Raw genomic sequence first — 27422 nt, 5'->3', positions numbered from 1 at the left:
TTTCAGTGATGTCAGGGAAATGGGTTTAAGTTACAGAAAGATACACAGGATATAGAGGGGCCTCAATATCCTTGGGGGATACCAACATCGCAGATAAGCAAATCTGTGATTTTTAGGCCCTTATGCCCTCCAAAGGGAACTGGAGCTGCTTCTCTGGGGGCTTCCCAGGGCCTCAGAATACCTTAAAGGCATGAAAAGACTTCTTGGAAAACCAAAAGTTGCATTTTTTTCACCTCTGCAGGCTTCAGAAAGCCCTCTGGAGCTGTACTCTGATCCCTTTTGGAGTGTCTGGGAGCCTGTGTTGAGCCAGATCTGCAGATACAGGATCCGTGGATACAGAAGCCCCACCTGTACTTGAGTTGAATACAGTTGAATCTCAAGAAAATAGATGCTATACTTTATCAAATTTATTGTGTGACAATTCACACATTTATTATAATTCACATGCATACTGCAAAAGTATACACAGAAGCAGTTGCTTGACTCATTTAATTAGTTAATTAGACCAAGTGTTCAAAATGTTCCCATTGCTGTCTGTCCACAGCTTACATCATTGACTAATGGTGTGTGCACTGGGATGATTCCACACATCTCTTAAACAATTTCTGTCCAACGTTGCATATACTCAACAGGGTCAAATGTGTGCCCTTATGGGCTGAGCAGAAAAGGGTTAAATTGCTTCCCTTAAATGTTCAAGTGTTGCAGGTTATCTACACTGAAGCATGTATAAATTAGAGCTCATTAAAATGTGTGTACATTGTTTTGAGACACCCTGTATTTGAGAAGGGAGTAGGAGCATGTAGGATTCACCATGTTTCTGCCAGCTTTAGAAAAAAGTCAAGCATCATATGGAAGAATGTCCGGTATCTGTTGTATTACCACTTTTCCACTATTGGGTGGAATTCTATTAAAGAAACTGCAGTTGAAATGAAATGACTGAAGTTTTACTTGTCTTGTCACGGACAAGATTATTAAAACTTGAAAGAGATCAAGGAGAAATCTAGTATCTGTTCTGAGCTTAACCATGTGTTTGGCAGCACTTTGAGTAAACCATTTCCCTCTTGGCATGAGTTTCCCGATCAGCAATGGGTGAAGGAAAAAGATTAATGTGGGGCAGGGAGAATGAAAATGTGATTGTTAAACTAAATTGGCAGGAGGAGTCTGGGGTAAAGGGGTAACATTTGAAACTATTCCATGCTGGAAATTGATTAGGTTCCAAGTTGAGAACATACATTTTAAATGTACATTTTTTGGGGCTGTTAGACTAGCAGTGTGAGCTCATCTAGTCCTAGGTCTTGCAGCATTGCCTCTACAATAGCTTTTTTCCTTCTGCTCTCAGTGTGAAGGTCCCAGTCTCTAAGCCAGTCATTTGATTATTTTTTTCAAGCCGTCTGCCCTGAGTGCAGCCTCTCTTATGGGCTTTGGGTTGCCCTTCAGCCTCAACTGACAAGTTGCTGATCGACGCAATTTTAATAGCATTTTAAAATACAGTTGTTAAGCTAGGGCAGTGTGACTTTTTTTCTCTTCCCCCCCCCCAAGAGGAGAAGTGTGGTTTCTCAATGACTTTAAACCGCTCCTTGTCTTCGCATGTCGTCTCTCGCACCAGGCGGTGAAACGCATTATCAAGTAGTGCCCGGAAAGTGGTTAACTGCGTTTGACACACGCCAACTCTCTGCCTCCACACTGGATAATTGCATTGTCAACTATTCAGCAAAGTGGCAGGTGACACTGCTGCCGGATTGATTGTCCTAGCATTGAGGCTCCTAAGACTGTCAGCTTCTCAATCGATAGCGTTTACACAAGACACCGTGACTGCATCTGTAACTAATTTCAGTTTGAAACTTGCAAGACAGTGCACTGCCCCTGTTTTCCTGGCTGGTGTGCTTAGTGGCTTGCTTCCTCTCCTTGGACTGCAGTTGATCTCCCCCTCATCCCCCACACACCTTAGAAAAGCATTCTGTATTTTTACTTTGGTGCAGCAGGTGAAGAAAAATCAATTGTGTGTGTTGTGGCTTCAGAAGCAGGAAGCGTTACCGCACATGGCTAACTAGCAGCTCCAGTTTTGCAGTCAATAGCCTGATCAATTGATTAAATTAACACTGATTTTCTTTCTTCTTCCTGGCCTAGATGTGAATTGGTTTGTGATGAGCATGCAGGTTCCCTTTATGAAAGCTTGTTGTTCCGTCTTATGATGCTTTCCATCAAGCCTGAGTGCATTGTTGTTTAAATGAGTGGACAACAGGGCCTGCTGCTTCTACTGGTGCCTGCAAACCGGGACATTGCTCTTGGTTGCTCACCAAACTTGCAGCTTCATGCTCGGTTGCTTTAGAAAAGTCCATCCTCTCAGCTTTTCCGCCTTCCTCCTGTTATTGGCAGAATTGCAATGTGACTGTGATCCCTGTCAGTGGTGCTTATTGATCCAGTGATGTGAACCTGTTTAGTAATTCAAGATTACTTTAATTCCCTTTTTCCTTTTTTGTTTCCACTCTCCCTCATGGGAACAGAAATTCCCCTGAGCCACCTTCATGGAAATTACATCAGTGACTGCTAAGCCTCTGCTTGCAAATTTCCCTTTGTATAGCAGTCTTCCACATACAAGCACACAAATGTATGCCTGCCTTCTGCTGAACATTAGGTTGATGCAGGGCAGCAGGAACTGCCATAGTAGCTTGGATATAAGGTCCTCTTTGCAGCTGTGGCCATGTGCAGTGGAGACCTAAGGAGAGCGTGTATAATACTGTTAGCCAAGTTCTGAGATTGCATTTATGGGAGAGAAAATACTTCTACTGGCAATCAGCTTGGCCCCTGAGGTTGAAGCTTGATTACTTTCACCTTGGCATACAGCAGTACCACAAAATATTAACAGCCATAAAATTATATAGCCCTGTCTTAAAGCCTGCTGTTCTGGTCTGTTAGTAAAGATTACTACAAGTAGCCAGATCCAAACTTGCATCTAAGGATTCTGTTTGCTTGCAGTTATGAATGCTGACTTGAGAGTTGCATCTCTGCTACAGCGATCCATGTGCACATCCTCATAAGCAAGAAACCTGCTGTTCTATAAATCCTATGAAACTCGTTCTGTGCTTTAATAGCAGTCAGTGAAAATCAGACTTAGCCTTATTCACATAAAGGTGGCAAACTTTCCATTAACCTGGAGCCATGAACATTACTAACCCAATTCTTGTTTACCTGCTTATTTATAGTGCAATAAGGTAATAGAACAAAGCAATCTATTAACTGGCTCCAGAAAATGCGACTACAGTGGCCCTTTCCTTTGCCTTTTAAAAGAGGCAAGGCAGGTTGTTTTTCCTCAAGCCATGTTTAAAGGAAAGCCACATCCATGTCGCTATGTTCTCTTAGTGCTAGTTTGGGAATATTTCAGCAGCTGAGGAAACAAACACTACTAAACGCTGTTCCCAGGAAATGTGTGTGAGGCCTGGCAACATGTTAGCAATAAAAGTCTTTAATGCTGCTTTTTAAACTTTTTGTCTCACAGTGAGTTGCGCATTGGGAGAAGCAGGTGAATGAGCTTAGCAAGGGGGTAGTTTATTCTGTGGGAAAAGGAATTGGCAAGCCTATCATTTTAAGATCTATAACTCGAAACTGTATTTTGCACCAAATCTAGGTGAATTTGCCCACAATCAATATTAAAAACCAATTTTATTTCTGGCCAATACAGTCATAAACAAGGCACTGCACCAAAGTAAGGGTGGAGCTGGAGTCTGACCAGCTCCTAAGGGTCTGTGTTTTTAAAGTGAAAAAGTGAATTGTGCGGTATTACTCGTGCACACTGATCACAGAAGAAACCTCTGCTTAAAATTCTGGAGTCAAAGTACAGGGCAGCCTAGATTTACATGCCACAAGCAGATGAGCTTTCTTGCTCTGCACCAGAGGTTCATGGACAGTTCTTCTGGCAGCTCATTATTATTATTATTATTATTATTTATTATATTTTATTTATATCCCTACCAATTTGACTCAGCAGAGCCCTGTAGGTGGTTTACCATTGAAAATCAATAACAATATACAGCAACATATCCATAAACTACTGCTACTTAGAACAAGTTTAAATATATAACACAATAAAACACAGTTAAAATACAAGTAGTAGCTACCTGAGTTGGAAGTAATTGTGTGTGAATAAATTTGAAATAAGTGTGTGTAAAAGAAAATATAGTTCAACCTTTACAATTCAGAGAGTGGAACTCTCAAGCCAGTTTGTGTGGTTAAACACACAGTACATCAACTGAGGGATACTTTATTCAGCACTAGTAATTGGTCAAGTAGGGTTTTATTTTGTATTGGCAACCTTCAGTCTCGAAAGACTATGGTATCGCGCTCTGAAAGGTGGTTCTGGCACAGCGTCTAGTGTGGCTGAAAAGGCCAATCCGGGAGTGACAATCCCTTCCACACCGGGAGCAAGTGCAGTCTGTCCCTGGTCTGTCTCCCTGGCTATGGGCCTTCCTTCTTTGCCTCTTAGCCTCAGACTTTTGGCAAAGTGTCTCTTCAAACTGGGAAAGGCCATGCTGCACAGCCTGCCTCCAAGCGGGCCGCTCAGAGGCCAGGGTTTCCCACTTGTTGAGGTCCATCCCTAAGGCCTTCAGATCCCTCTTGCAGATGTCCTTGTATCGCAGCTGTGGTCTGCCTGTAGGGCGCTTTCCTTGCACGAGTTCTCCATAGAGGAGATCCTTTGGGATCCGGCCATCATCCATTCTCACGACATGACCAAGCCAACGCAGGCGTCTCTGTTTCAGCAGTGAATACATGCTAGGGATTCCAGCGCGTTCCAGGACTGTGTTGTTTGGAACTTTGTCCTGCCAGGTGATGCTGAGGATGCGTCGGAGGCAGCGCATGTGGAAAGCGCTCAGTAGGGTTTTAACACCCTGTTAATAAATACCATCAATAGATAAAAGATATGTGTTTCTATTTTAATTCAACTCATCTCCTCTACAAAAGAGATGTGATGACTTTAAATCATAATGTAGTTTCTGGGTCTGTAAAATGTGGGGATGGGAATTTGAGTCAGGTAACTCGAGTCCGAGTTGCAAGAGCAGCATTTTTGCAGACTTGTGACTTGAGTCACCAGCACTGATGACACAGGTATTGAGGTCACTTGACTCGGCACTGATTCCCCATGCATACACTGGAGTGTATCTGTGTCTGGGTGTGCTTGCTTACTTTTTTTTGCGGCATGGAAGACCTCATGGAGCCATCTTTCAGACCAGGCGAGCAGCAGGGAAGTTCCAGCTAAGAGGGTTAATGTTCTGCTTTTGCATCGGGTGGGAGGCAGGAGCAGGATCACTTGCCCATGTCAGTGGAACCAGTGGTCATTGGATGAAGGATGGATGGTCTGGTTTTTTTCTTAGGTTGAGGAGGCCGGAAGGAGGAGCCCAAGGAGTTCTTGCTTCAAATTGGCTGGAGAAGTCCAGGGAGGGGGAGAAGGAGATTAAGAATATAAGAACAGCCCCACTGGATCAGGCCATAGGCCCATCTAGTCCAGCTTCCTGTATCTCACAGTGGCCCACCATATGCCCCAGGGAGCACACCAGACAACAAGAGATCTGCATCCTGGTGCCCTCCCTTCCATCTGACATAGCCCATTTCTAAAATCAGGAGGTTGCACATACACATCATGGCTTGTAACCTGTAATGGATTTTTCCTCCAGAAACTTGTCCAATCCCCTTTTAAAGGCATCTAGGCCAGATGCTGTCACCACATCCTGCGGCAAGGAGTTCCACAGACCAACCACACGCCGAGTAAAGAAATATTTTCTTTTGTCTGTTCTAACTCTCCCAACACTCAATTTCAGTGGATGTCCTCTGGTTCTGGTGCTGTTTGAGAGTGTAAAGAGCATCTCTATCCACTTTATCCTTCCCGTGCATAATTTTGTATGTCTCAATCATATCCCCCCTCAGGCGCCTCTTTTCTAGGCTGAAGAGGCCCAAACGCCGTAGCCTTTCCTCATAAGGAAGGTGCCCCAGCCCAGTAATCAACTTAGTCGCTCTCTTTTGCACCTTTTCCATTTCCACTATGTCTTTTTTGAGATGTGGCGACCAGAACTGGGCACAATACTCCAGGTGTGGCTTTACCATTGATTTGTACAATGGCATTATAATATTGGCTGTTTTGTTCTCAATACCTTATCTAATGATCCCAAGCATAGAACTGGCCCTCTTCACTGGCGCCGCACATTGGGTCGACACTTTCATTGAGCTGTCCACAAGGACCCCAAGATCTCTCTCCTGATCTGTCACAGACAGCTCAGAACCCATTAGCCTATATGTGAAGTTTTGATTTTTGTCCCAATATGCATGACTTTACACTTACATTGAAACACATCTGCCATTTTGCTGCCCATTCTGCCAGTCTGGAGAGATCCTTCTGGAGCTCCTCACAATCACTTCTGGTCTTCACCACTAGGAAAAGTTTGGTGTCGTCTGCAAACTTTTCAGAGATCCAGAAGGATGTCTCCAGACTGGCAGAATGGGCAGCAAAATGGCAAATGCACTTCAATGTCAGTAAGTGTAAGGTCATGCACATTGGGGCAAAAAATCAAAACTTCACATATAGGCTGATGGGTGCTGAGCTGTCTGTGACAGATCAGGAGAGAGATCTTGGGGTGGTGGTGGACAGGTCGATGAAAGTGTCGACCCAATGTGCGGCGGCAGTGAAGAAGGCCAATTCTATGCTTGGGATCATTAGGAAGGGTATTGAGAACAAAACGGCTAGTATTATAATGCCGTTGTACAAATCGATGGTAAGGCCACACCTGGAGTATTGTGCCCAGTTCTGGTCGCCACATCTCAAAAAAGACATAGTGGAAATGGAAAAGGTGCAAAAGAGAGCGACTAAGATGATTACTGGGCTGGGGCACTTTCCTTATGAGGAAAGGCTACGGCGTTTGGGCCTCTTCAGCCTAGAAAAGTGGCGCCTGAGGGGGGACATGATTGAGACATACAAAATTATGCAGGGGATGGACAGAGTGGATAGGGAGATGCTCTTTACACTCTCACATAATACCAGAACCAGGGGACATCCACTAAAATTGAGTGTTGGGCGGGTTAGGACAGACAAAAGAAAATATTTCTTTACTCAGCATGTGGTTGGTCTGTGGAACTCCTTTCCACAGGATGTGGTGCTGGCGTCTAGCCTAGGCCTTTAAAAGGGGATTGGACAAGTTTCTGGAGGAAAAATCCATTACGGGATACAAGCCATGATAAGAACATAAGAACAGCCCCACTGGATCAGGCCATAGGCCCATCGAGTCCAGCTTCCTGTATCTCACAGCGGCCCACCAAATGCCCCAGGGAGCACACCAGATAACAAGAGACCTCATCCTGGTGCCCTCCCCTACATCTGGCATTCTGACTTAACCCATTCCTAAAATCAGGAGGTTGCGCATACACATCATGGCTTGTACCCCATAATGGATTTTTCCTCCAGAAACTCGTCCAATCCACTTTTAAAGGCGTCTAGGCTAGACGCCAGCACCACATCCTGTGGCAAGGAGTTCCACAGACCGACCACGCGCTGAGTAAAGAAATATTTTCTTTTGTCTGTCCTAACCCGCCCAACACTCAATTTTAGTGGATGTCCCCTGGTTCTGGTATTATGTGAGAGTGTAAAGAGCATCTCCCTATCCACTCTGTCCATCCCCTGCATAATTTTGTATGTCTCAATCATGTCCCCCCTCAGGTGCCTCTTTTCTAGGCTGAAGAGGCCCAAACGCCGTAGCCTTTCCTCATAAGGAAAGTGCCCCAGCCCCGTAATCATCTTAGTCGCTCTCTTTTGCACCTTTTCCATTTCCACTATGTCTTTTTTGAGATGTGGCGACCAGAACTGGGCACAGTACTCCAGGTGTGGCCTTACCATCGATTTGTACAACGGCATTATAATACTAGCCGTTTTGTTCTCAATACCCTTCCTAATGATCCCAAGCATAGAATTGGCCTTCTTCACTGCCGCCGCACATTGGGTCGACACTTTCATCGACCTGTCCACCACCACCCCAAGATCTCTCTCCTGATCTGTCACAGACAGCTCAGAACCCATCAGCCTATATGTGAAGTTTTGATTTTTTGCCCCAATGTGCATGACTTTACACTTACTGACATTGAAGCGCATCTGCCATTTTGCTGCCCATTCTGCCAGTCTGGAGACATCCTTCTGGAGCTCCTCACAATCACTTCTGGTCTTTACCACTCGGAAAAGTTTGGTGTCGTCTGCAAACTTAGCCACTTCACTGCTCAACCCTGTCTCCAGGTCATTTATGAAGAGGTTGAAAAGCACCGGTCCCAGGACAGATCCTTGGGGCACACCGCTTTTCACCTCTCTCCATTGTGAAAATTGCCCATTGACACCCACTCTCTGCTTCCTGGCCTCCAACCAGTTCTCATTCCACGAGAGGACCTGTCCTCTAATTCCCTGACTGTGGAGTTTTTTCAGTAGCCTTTGGTGAGGGACCGTGTCAAACGCCTTCTGAAAGTCCAGATATATAATGTCCACGGGTTCTCCCGCATCCACATGCCTGTTGACCTTTTCAAAGAATTCTATAAGGTTCGTGAGGCAAGACTTACCCTTACAGAAGCCATGCTGACTCTCCCTCAGCAAGGCCTGTTCGTCTATGTGTTTTGAGATCCTATCTTTGATGAGGCATTCCACCATCTTACCCGGTATGGATGTTAGGCTGACCGGCCTATAGTTTCCCGGGTCCCCCCTCTTTCCCTTTTTAAAAATAGGTGTGACATTTGCTATCCTCCAATCTTCTGGTACCGTGGCAGTTTTGAGGGACAAGTTGCATACCTTAGTCAAGAGATCTGCAACTTCATTCTTCAATTCCTTAATAACCCTTGGGTGGATGCCATCAGGGCCCGGTGACTTATTGATCTTTAATTTATCAATGAGGTCTGAAACATCTTCTCTTTTAACCTCTATCTGACTTAACTCCTCGGTTAGGAGGGGCCGTTCGGGCAGCGGTATCTGCCCGAGGTCTTCTGCCGTGAACACAGATGCAAAGAACTCATTTAATTTCTCTGCCATCTCTAAGTCTCCTTTTATCTCCCCTTTCCCTCCCTCACCATCCAGAGGGCCAACCGCTTCTCTGGCGGGTTTCCTGCTTCTAACATATTTGAAGAAGCTTTTATTATTCCCCTTAATGTTGCTGGCCATGCGTTCCTCATAGTCTCGCTTGGCCTCCCATATCACCTTCTTACATTTCTTTTGCCACAGTTTATGTTCCTTTTTATTCTCCTCATTAGGGCAAGACTTCCATTTACAGAAGGAAGCTTCCTTGCCCTTCACAGCCTCTCTAACTTGGCTGGTTAGCCATGCGGGCACCCTCCTGGATTTAGTGGAACCCTTCTTTCTTTGCGGTATACACCTCTGCTGGGCCTCTATTACTGTTGTTTTAAGCAGCCTCCATGCACTCTGGAGAGATTGGACTCTTTTTACCCTCCCTTTCAACCTCCTTCTAACCAGCCTCCTCATTTGAGGGAAGTCCGCCCGTCGGAAGTCAAGGGTTTTTGTTAGAGATTTGCCTGGTATTCTTCCCCCAGTGTGCACGTCAAAACGGATCGCAGCATGATCACTGTTCCCCAATGGCTCAGTAACGTTTACATCTCTAACCAGGTCCTGCGTACCACACAAAATTAAATCCAGAGTCACCTGTCCTCTGGTGGGCTCCGTGACTAGCTGATCTAAGCCACAGTCATTTAGCACGTCAAGAAATCCGGTTTCCTTATCGTGACCAGAACACAAATTGACCCAGTCAATATGAGGATAATTGAAGTCCCCCATGATTACAACCCTGTCCCTCCTTGTCACCTCCCTGATCTGTTTCCTCATTTCAAGGTCCCCATCAGATTTCTGGTCTGGAGGACGATAGCACGCCCCCAGTATTACATCGCTGCACAAGCCTGGTAATTTAACCCACAGAGATTCTACGGTGGAGTCGGACCCACCTTCAATCTCTACTTTGCTGGATTCTATCCCTTCCTTAACATAAAGGGCCACCCCACCTCCAACACGCCCCTGCCTGTCCCTCCTGTAGAGTTTATAGCCCGGGATTGCGGTATCCCACTGATTCTCCGCATTCCACCAGGTTTCCGTTATGCCCACTATATCAATATTTTCCCTTGTCACCAGACATTCCAGTTCTCCCACCTTTGCTCGTAGACTTCGGGCATTCGCATAAAAGCATTTATACACGGAATGCCCCAGGATGGGCTGCTTATTCGCTCCTTTGTCCCCGCATCCTGTCATTGTGCCAAACCGTCTATCACATCCCATCACCCTACCTTTCCCAATTTCTTCTCCTACCCTGCCTTTGTCTTGTTGTTCTCTAACCTCCCCATCCTCATCCCATAGGGATGAGGAGTCCCAAACCGGATGCCCCTCGGCTCCTGTCGGCCTTCCCCCAGGGATCAGTTTAAAATGATGTGTATGCGCAACCTCTTGATTTTAGAAATGAGTTATGTCAGAATGCCAGATGCAAGGGAGGGCACCAGGATGAGGTCTCTTGTTATCTGGTGTGCTCCCTGGGGTGTTTGGTGGGCCACTGTGAGATACAGGAAGTTGGACTAGATGGGCCTATGGCCTGATCCAGTGGGGCTGTTCTTATGTCTTTGCCCCCTCACTGCTCACCACTGTCTCCAGGTCATTTATGAAGAGGTTGAAAAGCACCGGTCCCAGGACAGATCCTTGGGGCACACCGCTTTTCACCTCTCTCCATTGTGAAAATTGCCCATTGTCACCCAACTCTCTGTTTCCTGGTCTTCAACCAGTTCTCAATCCATGAGAGGACCAGCCCTCTAATTCCCTGACTATGTAGTTTATTCAGTAGCCTTTGTGAGGGACCGTGTCAAACGCCTTCTGAAAGTCCAGATATATAATGTCCATGGGTTCTCCCGCATCCACATGCCTGTTGACCTTTTCAAAGAATTCTGTACGGTTTGTGAGGCAAGACTTACCCTTACAGAAGCCATGCTGATTCTCTCTCAGCAAGGCTTGTTCTTCTATGTGTTTTGAGATTCTAGCTTTGATGAGGCATTCCACCATCTTACCTGGTATAGATATTAGGCTGACCGGCCTATAGTTTCCCGGGTTCCCCCTCCCTCCCTTTTTAAGGATCAGTGTGACATTTGCTATCCTCCAATCTTTTGGCACCGTGGCCATTTTGAGGGACAAGTTGCATATTTTAGTCAAGAGGTCAGCAACTTCATTCTTCAATTCCTTAATAACTCTTGGGTGGATGCCATCAGGGCCCGGTGACTTATTGATCTTTAATTTATCAATGAGGTCTGAAACATCTTCTCTTTTAACCTCCATCTGACTTAATTCCTTGGTCAGGAGGGGCTGTTCGGGCAGCGGTATTTGCCTGAGGTCTTCTGCCATGAAGACAGATGCAAAGAACTCATTTAATTTCTCTGCCATCTCTCCTTTTATCTCCCCTTTCCCTCCCTCACCATCCAGAGGGCCAACTGCTTCTCTGCTGGGTTTTCTGCTTCTAACGTATTTGAAGAAGCTTTTATTATTCCCCTTAATGTTGCTGGCCATGTGTTCCTCATAGTTTCTCTTGACCTCCCGTATCACTTTCTTGCATTTCTTTAGCCGCAGTTTATGTTCCTTTTTATTCTCCTCATTAGGACAAGACTTCCATTTACGGAAGGAAGCTTCCTTGCCCTTTACAGCCTCTCCAACTTGGCTCGTTAGCCATGCGGGCACCCTCCTGGACTTAGTGGAGCCCTTCTTCCTTTGCAGTATACGCTTCCGCTGGGCTGTTGTTTTAAGCAGCCTCCATACACTCTGGAGAGAATTGACTCTTTTTACCTTCCCTTTCAACCTCCTGAGTACCACACAATATTAAATCCAGAGTCACCTGTCCTCTGATGGGCTCCATGACTAGCTACTCTAAGGCACAGTCATTTAGCATGTCAAGGAATCTGGTCTCCTTTTTGTGACCAGAACACAAATTGACCCAGTCTATATAAGGATAATTGAAGTCCCCCATGATTACAACCCTGTCCCTCCTTGTCACCTCCCTGATCTGTTTCCTCATTTCAAGGTCCCCTTCTGGTTTCTGGTCTGGAGGACGATAGCACGCCCCCAGTATTACATCGCTGCTCAGGCCTGGTAATTTAACCCACAGAGATTCTATGGAGATTCATAATGATCACTCTTTTCAACTGCATGGCTGGCGCCTGTGCACTCCAGTAGCGTAGTTAGAGGGGTGCAAGCACTAAGTTTTGCAGGGAGCCTCACCATGGCTTGCAAAGCACTACATGTTGCATGGAGCCTCCCCTTCTGAGTGCTGGAGCAGGTGAGGTAGTTCATGGAAAAGTACCACAGCTTCCCTACCTGCTCACACCTGCGGAGGCTTTCCTTACACCTGAGAAATTGAGTGTATGGATAGCCTCATCAGGTGTAAGCAGGCAGGGCTGCTGTGGTACTTTTCCTCAGACAATGACAGGACAGTTCTGCCACTCCTGCTCTGAAGGGCAGGGGGCCATTTACATGCCTGCAGTGAGGCTCTGTGCAACACACAGTGCTTTGCAAGCCAAGGTGAGGATCCCTGCAAAACCTAGTACTTTTCACCCCCTCTAGCTACACTACCAGTGGGCTCTGTTACTTTGGAGGAGGAAGTCTCATTGAATGACTGGTACAAATTGGACTACTTCTGAGTGGAGCTGCAAAGGATTGGGTCATCCTGGTCAGCCTCGCAGCTGTTGTGCATGACCCTCCACCTTGCCATTTCTGTCCCCACTCCCTCACAGTCCATTCCACCCCCTCCTGCCTCATTTACAGGTGGGGTGGGACAGTAGGGGAGTGTTTAAAGAGAACTCCAACACACACACACACACACACACACACACACCAGTAGCAGCCCCGTTTTTTTCCCCACGACTGGCTTTTTAAAAGAAACTACTCGTGACTCAAGTCTTTTCAAATCGTGAAAACTCTGTGGGCGACTTGGAAAGTGCCCCCATTATGACTTGTTTTTAAGTCGAGTTGCGGGGGGGCAAAGACTCGCAGCTCGAGTCAAACCATGCCTGACTTGCCCATCCCTTGTGAAATGTGCATACTGTTTCATGGCAAATTTTCAACTCAAAGCCTTTTTGCAAGAGGGGTGGGGAGTGGTTCTCATGCGTGGGTCATGGGTACTTTTAAATGTTTGCATCTGTACCACAGCAGTGCTGGACACATTTCTGGGAGGAAGTTTTGGATTTTAGCAGGTGCCTCCTGAGGCACCACAACCCCCCAATCTAAACCTAGCTTGCTTAATGACTGAAGTATAACAAAAAATAGATGTGTATGTTGCGTGCAACATGAGAACGAGAGTGATTCTGTGTTCTTGTGAAATGTGGCCCCAAGAGAACATGTCCTCATTGTGTTTACGTAACTTGTCTTAACCTAGGTGTGCTGTATTCCAGTGAGCACCACATATTATCAATGCCTTTCTTTTAGTACATAAATTAATTTCATTGAGCGCCCTAGTGCTATCCCAGATAGGTTGGTGTTCCTGGCTGTTATTCCAGGTTGTTCATGTTAATACCACCTGAGATAAAACACCATATACCAGTGGTACTCAAACTTTTCCGGCCAGTGGCTCCTTTGACCCTCCGTGGCTGTTGGCCATGATTCCCCATCATGTTCCTGAGCATTGGAAATGACATCATTAAACTGGAAGTGGCCAGAAATATTAACTACATTAATATTAATTATATTAATCATATCATTAATTAAATGCAGATCTTAAAAACATATTATTAATACACAGCAATATACATGCTTTATAAATGATCAGCTGCTGATCACTGTTGGAGACAGGATGCTGGAGTAGGTAGATTTTGTCTGGTCCAGGAAGACTCGTTTTTTTTAACTTTGTTCACAAAGTTCATTTGATAAAACAATTCTATTGGTATGCTTACAAACCAGTCTGACCAACATCACACACACACACACACACACACACACACACACCCCTGTGGACCCCAATCCAACTAGTCATTTCTCCCATTCTTCTTGGATAGGATTGAACCCTTTATTAATTTAATGAAATTAAATTTTTCCAGCAGCTGGTGGGGAAAACAAAAATAGACCATGAAAATATACCAGAGCTGATAAGGGTTTGGTTAGGAAGCTGATTTGTCTCCTATACTAGCAGATGCACAGCCCAATCCTACGCATGCCTACTCAGAAGTAGGTCCCATTAGAGTCAGTGGGGCTTACTCCCAGGAAAGTGTGGATAGGATCGGGCTGGCAATCATTTCATCACTGGCTGATAAGTATTCCCTTCGAATAGCAAGATTCATCACTTTAAAAATACAGCCTTTCCTCTTCAGTCAAACAACAAGATTAATAAATCACTTTAAAAACAGTACCCTTTTTTTGCTCCTGGCCAAGTGAAGTGTGTGCTTGTCTCTCCCCTCCCCCTTTGCCAACTGCATGGAAGCAAATTTAAGAGTCTTGATGACTGGTAAAATAGGAAGCGTTTTATTTGGGGTGGGGGAGGAAAGCGGGAAGGTTTGGAGATCGAAAGGGGTGAGTGGAAGAGCGAAGGGGCTGAAAAGAGAGATTTCACTTTGATTAGAAGCACTCCCAGGCTGGGAACTAGGAACCAACCAGACAAGGATCAAGGAGGGTTTCTTTCTGACGGTCAGCAAGGACAAGGATTGCAAAATGAGCATGCTTGGTACTTGCCAGGTGGGGGTTGGAGTTGAAGAGCTTTGGAAATAACATGCAGCAAACACAGAAGGCGGCAACCTCAGAGTGGAGGCAGAAGAGGGCGGGGCGGCAGCAGCCACTCTCGCAGTCACTTGGAAGGAACAGCTGAGCAACTCCTGTTTCTTTTGCTTTAAGAAAAAGCGCATAGGACGGAGGGGCTTGTATTCTGCCCAGGGGTGTGACTGTGTCACTGCAAGAGGACATCCCAGTGCCTCCCCTTTGAGTTCCTGGCGCCTCCCTAAGGAGCCACGCCTCAAAGTTTGAATAACACTGCCATATACCTTCATGCAGAAGTGCTGTGGAAATACTTGTGAGGGAAAAGTGTTCCTTAGAAGAGATTAAATAAATCATTTTTAACTCTGAAGTTGAAGGGAGAATTGTCCAATCTGTTCAGATTAGAGCTGGCCTGTCACATATGTAAAATTGGCCTCCTTGCTTTTTACAAAGCTTCTGCACAGGTATCTCAGCAGGCATGTTAAGAAACCTAAGCTTGTTCTAAGGCATGTTGTTCTAAGGCATGTTGAAACAGAAGGCATGTTCTAAGCTACTGGAGTGTTCAGCATTAAGTCTGTTTTGGCACTGGGACCATCAGCTGCAAGGCCAGGCAGAACAGAGTTGTGTACACAGCACTGGAGGGCTACTGGGCTCTCAAGGTAAGTGATCTTGATAGGTACATTCTGACTGATGAGAGAGTTTGTCTCCTGAACTGTCACAGGGTTTATAGAGGTGCCACTCAATACCGGTGCTGGAATTGCTTGTCAGAGCAGCCGCCTACAAGAGCAATGGGGATCAGAGACAGAGCAGTAACTTTGTTTTTTCTCGGCTTAATGGCCCTAGAGCCTGACCTGCATGCTCACTCTTGTTTGTCTGGACCTTTTAAAGAGGCATCTTGGATTAAGACTGTCAGAGAATGGTGTTGCTTTAGCTTCAGTAAGGTTGGTCATATCACCAAGGGCTGGTGATACACATCCAAAGTCATATTGGAGGTGAGCTGGCAAAAATGCTTTTCTTACAGGAATGTTAAGTAGACACAAGTCTTAAAGCATACTTTTTATTTTTGAAGTCAAAATTTTCATAGTGTAATTGCAAGGTTCTTTTATTTATGTCCTACCTTTCCTCCTAAAATACAGGGCGCTCAAGGCGGCTTACATTAAAAAGCAATTAACAAGAAAATGATGGAAAAGGACAAAAGCAGTAGCAGTACACCAATAATACAGCAGTTAAATCTTAAAAGTATAAAATAAAAGTATATACTTTTTTATACACAAAAAGTATAAAATGTATGAAGAACCAAGTTCCCAAACATGAAACGTATTGAAGAGGAGGAAGCACAGTGAAGGAAGCTAGCGGGGGGAGGCAAGTTATCATCATCCCCCTTCCCTCCAAGTCCTCTTTTGAGGCCTGACCTGAAGATTTGCAACTTTCTGGCAATAAGGAGAGAAATGTTAACCATAAAAATGGCCAGAACTTCCATCATGCTAAGGTTGAGATTTCTTATGGCTGGAGGCAGAGCTGAGAAAGCAGCTGGATTTATCTAGACTGGGACGGTGGAGCATCGCTGATGCATGCATACAGAATTCTACTCCTTGTGCCTTCGAAGTGAGCAGTGACCAGAGTTCCCTCATGGGTTTTGAAACAACTTAGGGAAAATGAAGCTTCAGGAAGCAAAATTTTTCTGTTTTGATTCCCAGATAAGATAATTTATGGCAGGAAGTAGATGTTACAAATCTGTTCAATCATGTGGATGATGTTAAGTCTTGGTAGGAAGGTAGTTGGCTAACCTCTCTGTGCAGCAAGCTCTGTCGGAAACCTTTCAACTCATTGTCTCTTTTGGAGATCCCCTCCTGACCAGTCCTGATTGTTTGGCAAGCCTTGAACCCCATGCCTCTGCAGCAAGCTCTTTTGCTGCGTTTGAAATAATGCAAGGTAAGCAACCGAAGCACTTTTTTCTTCATAGTGCTACATTCACACATCCCCTTTTCATTAATGGAAAAATAGGGATATATAGACATAAAACATAGTGAACAGATTGGTTATAACCCCTAAAGCTAACACTTAACCAAGTGACACTTAGTTAGATGAGATGTGCTTCTTCTCTCATCTTCCCTTCTCCCCTAGTGTATTGCCTCAAGTAGACACATGTGTATTTTAGCATGATTAGTCTTCTGAGTAAGGTAATAATGGAGTGACCTTCGGTTTTGTGGAGCACTCTTGTTACAGGGTTAGGTTCAGTTGGCGACTTTGCGTGCCTGCATATATGAGGAAAGTATGTTTGTACTAAAAAGCAATATGGTTTTAAAGACATTACACTTCGTTTGTGCACACCGGATATGGGCCTATCAGAACGTCTTGCTTCTCAAAACACTTTTCAATCTATTTAATTCTTGTCCAGAAATCTGGTTTCACTGAACCTGAGATGAATAATTGATGTAAAGCAGTTTAAGCGGCAAATATTTGAACAGCTGCTGGAGTATGTTCACTTTCTTTGTGCCGTGAGCAAATGTGAGCAACTTGAGCCACAAAGGTCAGAGAAAGTCTTGAACCTGTTGGAGGACCTAAAACTGTCCTTTTGCTACCACAGGGGTGGCCGACCTTTCATCTTTAGGGCTCCTGGACCTTTAGCAATGGTGTAGAAGAGGGAATTTCAGCAGGTGCAGCTTGTCATCTCACAGATAACAAGCTGCACCTGCTGAAATTCCCTCCTCTACAACATTGTTAAGGATGAAAGGTTGGCCACCCCTGCGCTAGACACAGGATTCCTTGTGAGCAGAGGGTTCCCAAACGGAAGTGCCACAACGCCCAAGCCAAGGAAGCTCTGCTTCTGCCCCCTTAAGGGGCAGGGTGACAGAAATGGCAGCAACACCATTGGAACAGTTGTGCTGCTGCTGGGGAGAGAATTGTTTGTTCAAATTATCTGGGGGCTGCTACGGCTCTCTGGAGGGTCCAGGGAGCCTCCCCCCCAGCTCCAAACTACTGTAAAAAAGAGGGAAAATCCACTTCCGGTTTTGTGACAAAAACAGGAAGTTTTTTTTTTTCTTTTTCTCATCAGTTTGGATCTGCTGGGAGGGCTGCAGAGGGGGTCAAAGGCTCTCTGGACAACCCTGAGAACCATAGCAACCCCTAGATAACTTGGGGAAAAAAACAATCCCCCCCCCCCCCCGCAGCAGCATGATCATCCCAATTATGTTGCTGCGACTGCCCCTCCCTCTTCCCTCACCAGCAAATACTTACTGGTTCCCAAACTCTCTCCCTGAGAGTTTGGGAACCCTTGGTGCAAGGCCACTCTGGGTCCTGGAAATGCTGTAGTGCTACCTGATGGCAGTTTAGGAATTAAAGCATCCCCCTCTTTCCCTGGTTCTGTGCAACTTAGGGCAGGGATCTTTGACTTTCTATAGCTGATTGATAGTTGTAATTTGTGTCAATCTTTCCAGTAGATGCAGTAGATGGCGATACTATAGTACGAGGTACAGTGGGAAACAGTCCTGGGGAACCAGTCCAGTTAGCAATGAGTACAAGAGCAAAGGATTTGTTGTATTCACAAGTCTAGTGACAGGATTACATTTTAAGTTCACCAAATCTTGCAGAGGTTTCTGAAAACCATTGTGAAGTTCCTCTTTTTGTGTGTGTGTGACCCTCACTGCCCTGTCAACCAACTTTTAAGCCCTCCTGAATCATATTATCAAATTTTATACACAGCACTGAGACAAGTGCTATTTGCTCCTTTGCTTTACAATTACCTGCATGAACCTAATTCTGTGCAGCTAGCTGGTACCAGCTGTCCTCAGTCTTCTTTCTGAATTTAATGCCATAGAGTCTGTCCTGGGTAAAATTTACAGATGTTACTACTTAGTTTGAGGAGGCTTAGATTTTGATATTCAGAATGAAAGCCTAGGAAAGGAATACCAGGAACCTAGAAGAGCTTATTGGAGTCACCAAGGAAGAGGGCTGGAATATTGCCAGAAAATACTGAGCATTGGAAGACATCTCAAACTGAATTGCCAAAATCCAAGCTGTAAAATTAAGCAAATGACATTTGAAAATGTTGTATGGTTTCTTGACTAACTAAACCCATGTCATTTGGATAGGATTTGATTGCTTCATTTGGCATATGGGATTTGAAGTCAGATTGCTTGAAAGCTGCTTGTCTCTTTTTTTGCATCTATTCTGTTACTAAAGTGAAGAACAAAAGAAAACTCCTTTCTATTTGTTTGGTTTTCTTCTGCCCCAACTGTTGTTTAAAATGTACATAATTTCGTGAGCATTCAGATCACCCCAGGCCAGGCCACATGAGCCAAATGAGCCAGGCCACATTTTCTACTTTGTATTGGCAGGAGGGATGGGAGGAGAAGAAATAATTAAGCCAATGAGTGCATGGCTATGACTGTGAGAGATGACAAACTAGTGTGATGCCTGATGTAGGTATTATATTGGTGAAGGCTGATACCTATGTGGTCTTTTTGTCTCATCTATAAAGTAGCACAACTCATCCTTGAGCAATTATGGAAGAATGTCCCACTCTTTAAGCAAGTCTTCTGTTTTTAGTCTCTTAATTATGGGGAACTGAAATGTTGTAGACTTTCCAAATGAGCCTGATTTTAAGAGACTTGGAAATTATGACAGTTCAGACAAGGTTATATACAGTTGTATTAAGTAAGGTAAAGCAGAGGGGGTAGGCAGAGATTCCAGTGTACCTGTCCATTTTATCAAGTTGTGCACTCTTTCAAGAAACAACTCGGGTGTCTTAAGTATATAGAATGTTATATTTTTGATAAATATTAAAATATTTTAAGTATTGTAGAAAGTAAAACATGATTTGTTAGTGTTAACTGTTTTACTAGAAAGTCAAGTTATAATTGTTTTGATCATGGAATTAAACAACCGTTGCAGCATAGAGAAAAAAAACCAGATATAACTTTGTGTCAACACTATATTATAGCCTTCACAGGTGTCCTGAGCTGGAATTAATTTTGAATACAAAATTACAAACAAATAGGTAAGAACAAATGCTTACACTTTTGCTTTGTTCTTCCCATTTATTTGAGTTGTAGAATACTGCATTTTTTTGTACAAATCTGGAATTTTAGACTTCCATATGATGATCCTGAGAGTAGGTGAAATGCTTGCACTGTGCTAGGAGCTGGTGACACAGGGATGAAAATTCTCAGGTAGCCTAATAGATGAATTTTGCTTTCTTCTAGAGTTTGCTGCTGAATTTGTGGTTGGGAATTCATCACACATAAGACTGCCTCTGGCATTTTGTAATTTGGTGCAGGTAGCATAATATGTGGCTAGATGTTTGTGATATCTAGATAATAAGCATTTTCTTTTCTTTGGCGCACCTCTAGCATATTGCACTTTAGTTCCCGTTGCTCTTTATAATCTGATCTGGGTAATCTGAAGAGTAGGGGGAGGAAAAGGTAGCAAACTATTCAGTTGTATGAAATTGTGACAGGTTTTGATGATAGTGTTTCCTTTATGCATGGACAAGCATTCTGCTTTACATATCAGTTTAGTCCATACAGCATGTACTAAACCCCTGTTTCTTACTTGCCTGTCTCTGCATTTGAATGTTTAGTGTTACCTCCTCTTGTTTGCCTCAAAAAGACCAGCTAGCTCTGGACTTAGAAACACTTTTTCTGAATCAAATGCTTGCTAAAATGAAAGTGGAGGAAGATCATTGCTGCATAACTAAGCAGATGAGATTACTAACTTTTATCTGCTGCTGCTGAAATGCTGTTCCTGGTTCAGTTTGTCTCTGACAGACTTCTCATTCGTCACAATGCTCTTTATCCCCTTAAGAAGAGCAAAGGAAATTCCATAAAACTCTTTTTTCATAAATCAAAATATAGAGCTACCTCTGATCTCCCTACAAGCCCAGAAAGTGCTAAGGAATTTCTACCATTGCCCTACATATCCATGCCAGAGAAGTATCTGAGTCAAATCCTTGCTAAAATTAAACTGGAGGAGGATCATTGCTCACTAAGCAAATGAGATTACTAACTTTCTCCAGTCCTGTCCCCTCAGAGTATTTTGTTACTGTTTTTCCAAGTCATCACTTTGCGTTCCTCTGTTTGGACTGCTCTGTTGTGATGTGTGCTTCACATGTTTTCTTTCCCTATAGGGTCTGGATTTGTCATGTGCAGTGGCAAGGAGAATCCAGATAGCGATGCTGACCTTGATGTGGATGGAGATGACACACTGGAATATGGGAAACCACAGTATCATTTTCTAGATGTATTGAATTCCCACATGATTGTGGCATCACTGGGCCTCTCAAACCCTTGCAGTTTCCCCAGTGCATACACAAATTTTCATTGGGTCAGGAGAGCGTTCCATAGGTTGCATGTGCTCCAAAGGTTTATCAGGGGAGTATTCCTGCTTAACATAGCAAGATGAGCACACACCAGTTGCAGTTCCCCAGCAGCAACATTCACATGCCAATCCTTGCTGGAAAGGTGAGTTCCCTTTGTGCTGCTTGCAGTGAAGCATGCTTCCATCCCACATTTGTCTTAGCATTTGAAGTTTTCAGTCTTTAGTACCTTAAACAATAGAAACATGATTGCTAAGATGATTATAATCAAACACTCATTGGGTCTGGATGTCATACTTCAAAGAATATCTTGGTTGTTCTGTGTCTTGGGATGAAGACCATTAGTACCAAAGTTTGCATCAGGCTTTATTCTCCTTAACCCTCCATGCTTAGATACACAGAAGCAGATATCATTCCATGCACTGGGGAAGAACCAGGTGAAGCCAAAGAAAGAGAGGCACTCCGAGGTGCAGTCTTAAAGTAAGTATGTGCTTAAAAAAGTACTATCATGGATGGAGCAGGATATACTTCATCATGTCGGATATATGATTTATACTTTTTTTCCTCAAGGCAGATACTTTTATAACTTAGTGTGAGATGCACATCAAAGTGAGAAGGAGAAGTTTTGAAAACTTTACACTAAGAAGCTATTTACTCTACAAGACAGGAAACAATAAAAATCCATCCCACTAGCCTGGTGACTCTCCAAAGGCAGTTTTGTGGCATGTTTTGCTTCTATAGACCATCTCTGGGCAAACCTTTCTTAGTACTACCTCTGTAACTACCTAAAACGCATATACAAAAAACTGTCTACATAAGCAAACAATTTCATAATTCTGCCATTAGAAACAGGAAATTAAATTTCTATAACACTACAGAACTTTCTGAACTTATTATAATTGCTGAATGCTGAATTTTGTTACATTTTGAATTTTGAGAACAATCTGCATTTGTGAATTTTTGACAGAACTGAGTGTGGCATGGAAGAAGCATTGAGAAACAGATGTGTATCTATCCATGGATAAGCACAGGAAAAGGAGCTATGGAGACTCTGTTGATGTATCTCAACTGAAATCATTAAGACACACACACAGTTCAAGGACTTTTCCCACTGATTTGAATAAAAGTAGAATAGATTGTGCCCAGAGTGATGATGAGCAAAAAGACTTAGCTGTTGAAAGCTAAGCTTTTGACTTATTCAAAACTAAGCTTTTGACTTGGCTTTTGAAAGCCCCACACAGAGGCTTTCCCCCCCTTTATCATACATAATCTCCATATACAAAAAAATCACCATATTTAGAGATTATATTCATAGGGACTGAATGTGTAAGCCCTTCTAAGACTAAAGCAAATGCTAGTTTTCAGTCAGTATTCATACACTCTTATATTCTGTGTAAGATTGCTGAATGAGGATCCAGGAGGCAAGAGTATAGTCATGTAGATTTCTAAACCTAAATGGCGTCAGGGTATCAGTTGCTCTGTTCACTGAGTTTGTACAAAGAACCGCCCCTTATTCTTAGGCACCTTTCCTACCATGTGGCGTTCAAAGTCTGTTCACTTTTATGGAGGGGAAACAAGCAAAACAATAAAAAAAACACTGCCCGAAACACCCTGCCACAACCAGTGAAAAGTGAAGAAAAACACTAGCAAATATAGTTCTTACTTGCAGGTAAAAGCTACATAATGAAGGGAAGTGTATCCCTGTCTAAAATAGGAAATACCCCTAACTCTATAGTCCCAGTTCTGCTAATCTTCCACAGATCTGTCTTGCTAGGAGCCGTTGACAGTATTGGGGCATACATTCAAAGGAACTGACTGCTGTGCCATGTTTTGTGTAAATGAAAAGTAGCATTGGGTATTGGCATTCTCCAAACACCAGATAACACAGGCCTACACAATTGAGGGTCAGAAATGTTGTTCCCAAACTTCATGGTGGTTTGATATGGATTTGGGGGTCTGATTCCAAAAATGGCATCCATTTTGCCCTATCACGTCTAGTTTTGGAGACACGGCATAGCCTCTTTAGTGAATGGTTTAAGCAGCTTCCTCTGTTTTGCCCTATCACATCTAGTTTTGAAGATATAGTATAGCCCCATTAGTGAATGATTCAAGCAGCTTCCTCATTAGGAGGCCATGGTGTAGGCTTCCTCATGAGGAAGCTGCTTGAACCATTCACTAAAGAGGCTATGCCGTGTCTCCAAAACTAGACGTGATAGGGCAAAATGGATGCCATTTTTGGAATCAGCACCCCAAAAATACCCAGGAATTGGTGTAACGTTTAAGGAAGCAAAATGTGTGTTGGCCTGTGTAATCACTCCAAGTGGCTGTTTAATAGTGAGTGAGGAGAAGATGGAATCTTGCAGAACCACAGAAGGCAAATCTCTTGGGATAGAGCAGCAATTGCCTAATTTTTATCAGCTAGTCCACAAGGTAGGAGCAAAATTACCAAAGAATGGTGCCTCCTAACCTTTGAGTTGGATCAGAATAATCTGTTAAAAACTGCTGAGAGGTCTATTAGCGCTAACATGTTCAGATTTCCTCATTCTACATCCAGACAGAAGTCATCCCCTAGGCTTATTCTAAAGTAGTTTCTATTAGAAATTCTAGCCTTGGCTCCAGTTGATTTAGGTTTAGAACTTTTGTTTTATCCTTGTTTTATTGAGAGGCACAGTGGGTTCTCCAAAGATGTCCACATCCTTGAGGAGCAGTGACCAAAATATATATATTTTTTAAATGGCAATCAGGAGTACTGGTACACAAAAGTGAACTATTTTGTGTAAGCAGTGCATCCAGGTTAACCCAAGCAATTTCACTGGAGGAGCTCTTTACATCACACCATGCTGCAGAGAATTCATCACTGAGTGATAGACATAGTTGCAACAGCCCATTCAGCACTCAGGACAGCTCTGCAGAATGACTCTACCAGTGCAATGACATAAGGGAATTGTGCTCTCTTCATTGTCATTAGTGCCATAGAGTAGACCTTCAAATGAGTGCCAAACTTTTTGATTGGATTTATCCCAAGCTTTTAATCACTGGTGTTTTAGCTTACTTCCCACAGTTTTATTACCCAGAGCCGCTTATTGAAACCATGGAGGGGGTGGGGCTTGGGTCCATTGTTGGATGAGGTGCTGAGGAGCCGTTTCAAGAATCTGGGTCACATACCCATTCTAGTGATTCACTAGCTCAATGTCAGGACCATATGAATCCTCCAGAGCATTCTGCAATCTAGAAAGAGTCAGAAGACTTCAGGAATGAGCTACTTTAACTAGTAGAAATAGCTTTTGTACGCCATGTTGTTGTCAGCTGGAGTTCTGCATAAGCCTCAGAGTAGAAAACTCAAGAAAGCACTTCAGGCAATAACTGAGTGGATGTTAACAGGGAGCCAAGAAATTGAATGGTTTTTCAAGCCCTCTGCCCTATGTGGAAACGGCACTTGCATTGCCTAAGTCTCTTAGACTGAATGAGCTTTAGAGGTTGAGTTAAAGAAATTGATAGAGCAGTGAAATGAAGTTTTCCTACTGTTTAACATTGTGTGCAGTGGCCACAAATCACATTTCACTCTAGAAAAATACACATCTGTATGGCTCAAACTATTGGTTCCTCCAGGAATTTTGAATTAACAGTAGCTAGTACTTGATCTTTGAGGAAAGCTTAGATATGTCTAACCTATCCGATCCCTAGAATTGAATGCTGCTAAAACTATCTAAATGCACTAAAATCAGATTTTGTACTTCCACAAGCCCTCTTTGGCCTGTCATGTTAAGCTATGGGTAGAGTCATAGTTTGAGGGATACTGTAGGACTGGAACTAAATACATTTTTTACCAATTCAAAATAGTTATATCATGCTCTTCAACACAAGTGCTGATCAGAGCGACACTCAAATATAAAATCAAATATGAAAAAACAAAAACCAGCAGTTAAACTAGTCAAAAACACTGCAGATAATTAAATAGCAGTTTGTAAGGATAAAAGCTTGTGAAATTAGAGATCTTCACATAAATGACATCAGAGTAGGTGCCAGGCAAGTTGTCCTAGGAAAGTATTATAGACTGGGTGCAACATCTGAAAAAGCCTTCTCTCCAGTTGCCAACTGCCTCAGCTCAGAAAGTAGAAAAATCTAAAGAAAGGCCTTGAATATCTGTATCCATGTCCAGGCAGTGAGTCATACCATTAGGTACCTAGGTCCTAAACCCTACAGAATTCAAGCACTAGTGCTTTGAATTGTGCTTGGAAATGAATTGAGTCAGAGAAACTGTTTCAACACAGATATGATCTCAGCATTCCATAATCATTGGTTGGTCTTTGTTGCTACCATCTCTCACACCTGTACCCCCCCCCCCGTTGCAATCCTGGCTGCTCACAGCCTCTCTGGCCCTCAGAAGGTCTTCTAAAACCTCCCGAGGGCATGAAAACATCACTTCTGGTTTCTCAGGAAAATGGAAATGACAATTCCAGGACTTTAGAAGGCCTTCTGAGGGATATGGAGGACCAGGAACGTTCCTGAGAGACGGAAAGTGATGTTTTCACACCCTCAGAGGCCTCAAAAGGCCTCCGGAAGGGTAGGCAGTGGGTTTGGGTGGCCCTCAGGCCAGGGAAGCTGAGGTGGCAGCAGGATCCCCCAGCCATGCCACCTGCGGTCACTTGCACCCATGAACTCCCCCTAGGATCACCATGGTCATGGTATACTTCCAAGGGTTCTACATCATCATGGGGAACCAAGTTGAAGTAGGTCCTGAATCATCCAGAAATGTTTCACAAGATGGAACACCATTGTGTTAGTGATGTTTCTCTGCTGCCCTCAGCACCACAGAGTGCACTTGACAATGAATTTGTGTTTAATCAAATTCATATAGTTTTTCCTCCATATGTATTCTAATTCTCTACCAGACTGTCGTATTGCCTTCCATCGCTCTAGTCAACCAACAAGCCAGAAAGGTGTTCAAGAGTGAAAGAGCGCACTTCATGGCAGCTCTTCCTCCATTCGTTCCCTATGCATTCCACAGAGCAATTAGGGCTTTGCTAGGAGCACTAGCCATGCCAACTGGCAACTCTGCAAGGAGTTTAAACGAAATTGATTCAGTCTCTGGGAGTGGACCATTCTAATGGGTCCACCCACCTATGAAAGGGAATAACCCTCAACAGTCTAAACCCCATCAAGAAGTGGTCTGGTCCATAACCGAGGAGTCAGAGTAATCTCCCCTGCCCCCAACCACAATTTTCCCATCCTGTTGAGAACAGCAAGTAAGGGTTGTGACTCACCAACATATGTTGAGCCTATAACGTGTGGGAAAGCCCCATTGGATATAACGGAAGCTTAAAATCCTGAGTCACCTCAGACAAAGAGACCCAGTCATGAATAATGAGATTCTCCAGAATGATAATCCTGAGGATCCTCTTCTTTGTCAAATTCAAGATCATCCCTGCAAACTCAGTCAGGAACAGAGTAGGGTAGTCCCTAATACTTATGCAAGAGGGAGCCATTCGTAACTGCTCAGGACTGTAATGTACTAGTAACCAAACTGTGTTAGGAGCCAATATGCTTCAGTGAATATATGGTGGACTTTGATTGGGAGATCTTTTAATTCAAGACCTGTTTTTGCCATAGGTTCATTCTGTGACCTTTCAAAAGATGCTCTCTTCCCCATCTGTGAAATGGAAGCAAAAGTGACCTACTTCACACAGTTGTGAGAGTGAATGCAAATTTATTGTAAAGCATCTGACAATTTTAAAATGCAATCTCTGCACATGAGCTGGAGGTTGTCCATGACTTTGTGTACCTTGGCTCAACAATCTTCGACACTCTTTCTCTGGATACCGAGCTAAACAAACACATAGGTAAAGCAGCTACCACATTTTCCAGGCTCACAAAGAGAGTCTGGTCCAACAAGAAGCTGACGGAACATACCAAGATCCAGGTCTGCAGAGCCTGCGTCTTGAGTACACTTCTGTACTGCAGCGAGTCATGGACTCTTCACTCACAACAGGAGAAGAAGCTGAACGCTTTCCGCATTCGCTGCCTCTCACACATCCTCAGTATTACCTGGCAGGACAAAGTTCCAAACAACAAAGTCCTGGAACGAGCTGGAATCCCCAGCGTGTATATACTGCTGAAACAGAGACGCCTGCGTTGGCTTGGGCATGTCGTGAGGATGGGCAATCGTCAGATCCCAAAGGATCTCCTCTATGGAGAACTTGTGCAGGGAAAGTGTCCTGTGGGTGGACCGCAGCTGCGCTACAAGGATATCTGCAAGAGGGATCTGAAAGCCTTAGGAATGAACCTCAACAGATGGGAAACCTTGGCCTCTGAGCATTCTGCTTGGAGGCAGGCTGTGCAGCATGGCCATTCCGAGTTTGAAGAGACACTTTGCCAACAGACTGAGGCAAA

The 27422-nt window shown here is 43.9% G+C and overlaps 1 protein-coding gene across 4 annotated transcripts in view; it reads left to right on the top strand.

Moving 5' to 3' along the window:
* RNF220 (ring finger protein 220) overlaps positions 1–27422 on the top strand; it is a 341743-nt gene that overhangs the window by 269846 nt on the left and 44475 nt on the right. For all 4 annotated transcript variants that reach the window (XM_066622880.1, XM_066622879.1, XM_066622878.1 and 1 more), the window contains 2 exons: positions 20844–20940; positions 21426–21512. In XM_066622880.1, coding sequence (XP_066478977.1) covers positions 20844–20940; positions 21426–21512 — 184 coding nt within the window. The remainder of the gene's footprint in view (positions 1–20843; positions 20941–21425; positions 21513–27422) is intronic.

The sequence above is a fragment of the Tiliqua scincoides genome, chromosome 4 (genome assembly GCF_035046505.1).
Source record: "Tiliqua scincoides isolate rTilSci1 chromosome 4, rTilSci1.hap2, whole genome shotgun sequence".
Taxonomy (NCBI): Eukaryota; Metazoa; Chordata; class Lepidosauria; order Squamata; family Scincidae; genus Tiliqua; species Tiliqua scincoides.
The sequence above is the reverse complement of the archived record's forward strand: the minus strand, read 5'-3'. Positions and strand labels throughout refer to the sequence as shown.